The sequence below is a fragment of the Scylla paramamosain genome, unplaced genomic scaffold (genome assembly GCF_035594125.1).
Source record: "Scylla paramamosain isolate STU-SP2022 unplaced genomic scaffold, ASM3559412v1 Contig54, whole genome shotgun sequence".
Classification (NCBI taxonomy): Eukaryota; Metazoa; Arthropoda; class Malacostraca; order Decapoda; family Portunidae; genus Scylla; species Scylla paramamosain.
The window spans coordinates 320,001-327,500 of record NW_026973719.1 but is presented as its reverse complement, the minus strand read 5'-3'; the positions used below and the strand labels follow the sequence as shown (position 1 = coordinate 327,500).

Genomic DNA, 7,500 nt, shown 5'->3' with positions numbered 1-7,500 from the left:
ACACACACACACACACTTGGGCACCCAAACTTTAACTGTGAGAAGCTTCAACTCACCTCCCAGGCAACAGCCACACACCCCGACACCCTAACCCACATTCAGGGACTCGGGGTGCACCAGGATGGGCTGGGAGGACCTGAAGACGCAGCCGTAGCATGAATGTACCCTAACGCAGCCCCGGAAGCTCAGGACGTACCAGGGAGAGACTGTGAACGCGACATTCTCATTCTAACGGCCCGTTTTCATGTTGAGGCAGAAGGGTTTCTTCAGAGTGGCTGTCTTGACGACCTGAAAGCCTTCCTTGCTGCCAGAAGTGGAGGACTTCCAGTACTTAGGGCTGCAAATGGGCAGCCACGAGCCCCTTCACACTCCAGGGGCCTCCCAAACTGACCGTGGACGGCAGGGTGACCGAGGGGCCGGGGCGTGCCGTGACAAGACCTGAGGGAAGCAGGGGGTGGTGTTAGACTGGTGGTGGGGACATTAGGGCACAAGGGAATTGGGAGTGGCTTAGTACATTAAAGAGGAATGGTATTTGGGGAGGCTATGAGATACAAGTTAATAAATACAAGTGAACACAAGTGAATACCAGTGAATATCTAACTAAATTTTACATAATAAGAGCTTTAATATCCTGACAAACTTGAATTTAGGGATGCAACTCAGGAAGGTTATGCAATACAGGGTAATATAAGTGAATACAAGTAAATTTCACACAACAGCAGACCTTTCAATCCTCACAAAGTTCTAACCTAACTATACAATTGAGAGGGAAAAATTTCTTGTATCAAAAGGAAAGAGAAGGAAGGTGTGATCGAGTTCCTCGTCTGTAGGCTGATTTGTTCCTCCTCTTCCTCCTTATTTCCCTTATTTCTTGTCCTCTTCCTCTTCCTCCTCTTACTGCTAGTCTTGTCTCCTTCCATCATTCATCTCTTCTTTCCCTCACTGCCTCTTTATCTTACAAAACTCCTATTCCTGTCTTCCACCTTTATCACCTCTCCTCCTCCTCCTCCTCCTCCTCCTCCACAGAGACACTCACTGACATAGTACTCCACAGCCTCTATGTCCCTGCAGAAGTGCTCCAGGTCAGCCGCCAGTTTGGGGTCACCAGCCAGGTCAAGGAAGGAGGTGAAGGGCTGCATGCCAAATCTCCTGCGATACGTGTTGAGCCCCTGGAACCTCAGCTGGCGGCCATTTTCATTCACCTCCTCCAGCACTGGGTAGAGAGCGTGTGAGTGGTTCCTTGATGTCAGCTGTGAGGGGAGAGAGAGTGTGTGAGTGAGTGGTGTGCTTGGTAGGGCAGAGGGAGTCATACATGTGTGTCTGGGAGGTACTGTGCATCTCCTGTTTATCTAACCATCCATCCATTCATCCACCTTACTGCTCACCTCTCTCACTCACCTCACCCTTCTAATTTCAAACTTGCCTTCCAAAACAAACCTTCACTTCCATTTCCTCCACCTTACCAAAATATCTCATTATCTAACCTTCCATCTTACTAGTCACCTCTCTCTCTCTCTCTCCCTCTCTCTCCTCACTGATGACAATGATGACAGTAAGGCGGGCAGTCTGGTAGAGGCAGTTGTCATCCCAAGATTTGGGTGAATCTTGAGCAGCTCGTCACACACACAGTTGTGCTCCCTCATCCAGATGGTGAAGTATGCCTGCAGGAGGAAAGGTGGACTTACTGGTGGGGAAAACAGATGAAGGTACTTGTGGGGAAATGAAAGGCTGGATAGGGAGGAACAAACAGTGACAGGGAAATTTAAAAGCTGGATAGGAATAAAGAAAGACTGACAATAAGAAATTGACAGGGAAATTTAAAGGCTGGATAGGAATAAAGAAAGACTGACAGAAAATTTAAAGCAATGACCTTAAGGAAAATTTTACGGGGAAATTTTAAATCCCGAGGGAAGAGAAAACAAGACTTACTTGCTGGGAAATTAATACGTAAGAAGAAAAGTGTCTTGAAACCTCCCTTGTGAAAGAGTTCAAGGTGGAAGAAGGAGGAAATACAGAAGCAGGCAGGGAGTTTCAGAGTTTACCAATGAAAGGGATGAATGACTGAGAATACTGGTTAACTCTTGTATTTGGGAAGTGGACGGAATAGGGGTGAGAAATAAGTGCAGTGAATTGAAACCACAAAGAGAAGGAAATACAGAAGCAGGGAGGGAGTTCCAGAGTTTGCCAGTGAAAGGGATGAATGTCTGAGAACACTGCTTAACTCTTGCACTAGGGAGGTGGACAGAATAAGGTGAGAAAAGGAGAGGAAAAACACCCAAAAAATACCTGCAATACTCACCCGAACATACCCAAAACACGCTTAAAACAAACAAACAAACAAAAAAAAAAAAAAAAACACCCCATCAACACCCCATAACACCCCAATATACCCACAAAACTCACCCCAAACACTCAAAACACCCAAAACACACTCTTAAATACCCCAAAATACCCAAAACTCATCCAAACAAACTAAAAACATTTAAAATAAACCCCAAACACCCTACACCACTCCAAAACTCATCAAACACACTCAAAACATCCCACAACACCACAGAAAGCACCCCATACACACCCTAACACACACAAAACTACCTGCTCACACACACACACACACACACACACACACACACACACACACACACAATCAAAATTCACCAAATTCTATTCAATGAAATTTTTCTATTCAATGAAATTTTGCTCATACCTCAAATTCTCTCTCTCTCTCTCTCTCTCTCTCTCTCTCTCTCTCTCTCTCTCTCTCTCTCTCTCTCTCTCTCTCTCTCTCTCTCTCTCTCTACCGAAAATATTCTCCTTTATAAATACACGAAAATTTAAGTGGAGAGAGAGAGAGAGAGAGAGAGAGAGAGAGAGAGAGAGAGAGAGAGAGAGAGAGAGAGAGAGAGAGAGAGAGAGAGAGAGAGAGAGAGAGAATGAAAAAAAAATAAATATACCTACGATTTTATACTTTACTAAATTAAATAAAAAAATAATAAAATGATGATGATGATGATGATAGTAGTAGTAGTAGTAGTTGTTGTTGTTGTTTTTGTTGTTGTTGTTGTATCATTATTTACAGTTCATAATATTTTTACAATGCGTACTGAAATTTCTCTGTCTCTCTCTCTGTGTTCCCCTGACACAAATTGTTCTGTACATAATGGCGGTGTTGTTGCATTCCCGTGTGTTGCTGTCTGTTAATGTGGCTGCGCGTTGCATGATGCATGACAGAGAGAGAGAGAGAGAGAGAGAGAGAGAGAGAGAGAGAGAGAGAGAGAGAGAGAGAGAGAGAGAGAGAGAGAGAGAGAGAGAGAGAGAGAGAGAGAGAGACTTGGTCACTTAGCAATGCCTGTGTGATGGTCTGTGTGAAAGTGCTTGTCTGAAAGTGATGGTGACTGAAACGACCTTTTCTGGGTCACCTGTGGGTGGGACAGGGAGAAGGGGGGAATGGAGGAGGAGGAGGAAGTGTATTTGTTTATTTGTTTAGGCCTTCAGGTGATCATACCCATAGAAGACCGTCCACACGCACGCACGCACACACACACTGGCTGTCTCAAAACACCCACACATTCACGCGACCATCTCAAACACCCTCACACATCAAAATATCCACACACCAATCCATATATGCACTCAACCATCCACGCCCACACCTCATCCACTTGGCTATCTCAAATACCCACACACTCATCCGCACAGCAATCCTAAGTATCCACATAACCACCCCACACACCTATTCACGCCCACACCTACCGGCTTCTCACCTAAACTGCTAATATCCACCACCTTCACCACCACCACTTTCTTAATCATCCACACTTCCACACACATTCCACCTGATGTAACGTATTAAATGTGGTACTCACGCGTATGTGTGTGTTCGTGCGTCCTGGCAGAGAGTGACAGTGAGGGGTGCCCTTGCGTCCGTGTCTCCGTGCGGCTGATGAGAGAGAGAGAGAGTGAGAGTGAGGGGGAAGAGGCGCAGTGTAGGTTCACGAAGCCGAGCCACTCACGCTGTCTCGAAAACACAGGAAGGTGATTCTTTCTCTCTTTTCCTGCAAAGTTAGGGTGAAGTTAAGTTTGATTTAGTGTGATGTAATGTTAAGTTAGTTTTGTAGGTCGTGTTACCTGTATTTCACGTTCGTAACAAACACACAACAAACATTTCATTTAGTGTGGAAACACTTGAATCTTTAACTGGTCGTCTCTCGTTGTCCAGCCAAGGTAAAGTTACAGTGGGTTTGTTATCACATTGCCTGTATTTCAAGTCGATATTACCACCACACACTGTGCCACCAACATTTCAGTTCTTAACTCCTTCCTTCCTTTTTCATGTTGCTTGTTTCCCTGCAAAGTTAATTTCAAGTCAATCTGTTATATTATATGTATTCAAAGTGATATCCATACACACACACACACACACACACACATACCCATAACACTCAAATTATTGTACTGAGAATCTGCTACACACACCAAACAATATAACAAACAAGCCAGTTTTCACATAGGTACTATAATGCTATCTATCTGTCTGTCTATCTATCTATCTATCTATATGTAATCGTACTGTTGACATAATGGATATAACAATGAAGCCTGTATAGCATATCACCTAAAATTATACTTATACATAATTAAAAGTTATTGCATTATCTACACAACAAGCGATATTGCATTATAAATATATGACCTTGTGTTGTTAAACCGTAAGGTGTGTGTGTGTGTGTGTGTGTGTGTGTGTGTGTGTGTGTGTGTGTGTGTGTGTGTGTGTGTGTGTGTGTGTGTGTGTACAAACAAAGGCCATCACTCAAGTTAAGGCTGAAAACAGACAAAATATAGCAGGTACTTGAGCAGAATGGATGTACAGAGTCATTAACACACACACACACACACACACACACACACACACACTGACTGACAGACTTACTGACTGATTAAAGATGCCACTAGTCACCTGGTTAACACACACACACACACACACACACACACACACACACACACACACACACACACACACACAGCCCCAAGTGTTTTTTTTATTATTATTTTGCCGGATGTAAAAAAAAATCCTGATTTTTACAAAATTTATTATACATGTAAGAAATTAAGTTGAAAATGTTTATTTTGCACACGATGAGGAAATACACTTAATGATTGTCATGCTAAACATGTATGTATGTATGTATGTATGTATGTATGTGTGTATGTATGTATCTAAATATGATATGATAGTAGGTGCACGTGTGTGTGTGTGTGTGTGTGTGTGTGTGTGTGTGTGTGTGTGTGTGTGTGTGTGTTAGTGCATCATCCCAGGGTTCACAAAACTGACCCAAGTCAGGAACCACCATAAATAAACTAGACTGCTATTGTATAACCTATCATAAAAAGATCATTGTAGTAGTAGTAGTAGTAGTAGTAGTAGTAGTAGTAGTAGTAGTAGTAGTAGTAGTAGTAGTAGTAGTAGTACTTTCACCACCGTACCGCTAGGGCTTTGGGGAGCGGCGCCTCCCTCCCCCCACCACTGCAAGACCACGAGACAGTCGGGTGGGGGGGCTGGGGGCAGGGGTGTCCAAAGCTCACAGTGGCGGGTGGAGGAGAGGGAAGGATACTCACCTCGCGGATAGGGGGCGGGGTCCTCGGGGGATGGGGGCGATTACTGAATTGGGCTGGGGGGCGCCGGGGGGAGGGGTAGGAGTGCCCCATGTAGTAGCCCCAGGACTTGCCGCTCTGTGCGGGGTACAGAAAGAGAGAAGCACGTTATACAGCTGCTGGTAGTAGTAGTAGTAGTAGTAGTAGTAGTAGTAGTAGTAGTAGTAGTAGTAGTAGTAGTAGTAGTAGTAGTAGTAGTAGTAGGCCTTGATTCATTCATATTTCCACTCTTCACTAAACATTCATTCACACATTCCCTATCATTTCCATTCACCACCACCACCACCACCACCACTACAAGTCAACATCATCGTGCTCTACTCTTTCACAATCTTTCTCAACCTTTCACCTTCAGCATCATTAATTTCTCTTTCTCTTGGATCCTCCTGCTCCACTTCCTCTCTAATCTTTATATTTTTTTTTTCATTAAAGTATTTTCTAATATACGTATCTTTTTCTTCCTGTTCTTCCTCCCTCTCCTCCTCCTTATCGCAGAAAGTGATTCCTATAAAGTTGTTTTCACGCCTCCAGGCGGTGTGTCACACGCACTTTTTCCGTCAACTTTTTCCATCGTTTGCCTGAAAATCATGGATATCTTGGCTGCGGCCTGTCACACACACAAACGGTGTTTCATCTGAAACTTTCGGTCGGCACAGACCAAGGAGTGTAAACAAACATGGAGTCCACGCTGCGGCAAAGATACGCTGCTCTGAAACTAATACTATGTACTATGAGACACAGTATTGGAGGGCACAGGTGACTGTGTTGTGAGCCGCTCTTTTCAGGCCTTTCTTCATACAAGATTCATCCTTGTGGTCCCAGAGGCACTTATGGCTCCTGATGCTTCCACAAGGAACTCCTCTGAAAGGCGTGTCCAGCTTGGATGTGTCTTTCCTTCCATGACGAGGCGTAGAGGTGGTAATAACGCTCTGTGAGACAGCTTGAAGCCACGCGGAAAGTCTCGGTCTTGGTCTTGGAAATGTAAACAAAGGCGGAAATTTGCAGGCGGAAACAATCCTGATCGTCTGACGAATTCCTGCGATAACTTCGTGCGGATCGATGAAAAATAGACGGAAATCACATTAATCGACGCAAAAAGTACCAGTGTGACACTGAGCCTTTACTATACCCATTCTCTCTCTCTCTCTCTCTCTCTCTCTCTCTCTCTCTCTCTCTCTCTCTCTCTCTCTCTCTCTCTCTCTCTCTCTCTCATATACAGGGATGATGATGATGATGATGATACACACACACACACACACACACACACACACACACACACACACACACACACACACAGAGAGAGAGAGAGAGAGAGAGAGAGAGAGAGAGAGAGAGAGAGAGAGAGAGCTGTTCTAAGTGTAGGGCCAGAAGAAGGGAATGAATTAAGAGGTAAACACACCTGCCACGTGCTCCAGCTGAGGGTACATTTTCTGTCATTCGCCCCCAATGAGAGAGAGAACGGAAGAGAAGATGGTGAACTTAAGTAAATGTTATGTAAAGGGAGGTGGTATCCACGTTTTCTTTACTCCAGTCTGGTTATATCAGTGAGGTGGTGGTGGTGGTGGTGGTGTTACGTTCCTTACATCCCTCCTCCTCTTTCTCTTCTAAATATCCTAAAGGGGAATGGGGAGATTAAGTGAGAGAGAGAGAGAGAGAGAGAGAGAGAGAGAGAGAGAGAGAGAGAGAGAGAGAGAGAGAGAGAGAGAGAGAGAGAAACTTTTGATTTCTTTCTCAATAATTCAAATAGTATACAAAAACTCTACGGTAATATCAAGCTACGTTATTTCTCTCTCTCTCTCTCTCTCTCTCTCTCTCTCTCTCTCTCTCTCTCTCTCTCTCTCTCTCTCT

At 44.3% G+C, this 7,500-nt stretch overlaps 1 protein-coding gene across 11 annotated transcripts in view; it reads right to left on the bottom strand.

The window, feature by feature from the left end:
* Positions 1–7,500, bottom strand: part of LOC135098307 (prostaglandin G/H synthase 1-like) — a 103,519-nt gene that overhangs the window by 17,977 nt on the left and 78,042 nt on the right. For 7 of the 11 annotated variants that reach the window (XM_064000592.1, XM_064000587.1, XM_064000584.1 and 4 more), the window contains 5 exons: positions 5,617–5,730; positions 3,867–3,940; positions 1,504–1,661; positions 1,037–1,250; positions 57–438 (listed from right to left, as the gene is read on the bottom strand). Coding sequence is in view for 2 of the 11 variants with exons in the window: in XM_064000596.1 (XP_063856666.1) it covers positions 332–438; positions 1,037–1,250; positions 1,438–1,476 (360 nt within the window). In the remaining 9 variants the exon portion in view is untranslated. Of the gene's footprint in view, positions 1–56; positions 439–1,036; positions 1,251–1,437; positions 1,662–3,866; positions 3,941–4,128; positions 4,264–5,616; positions 5,731–6,099; positions 6,654–7,051; positions 7,266–7,500 lie in introns of those variants that run through there. The other 4 variants (XM_064000590.1, XM_064000596.1, XM_064000588.1 and 1 more) reach the window with 4 other exon arrangements.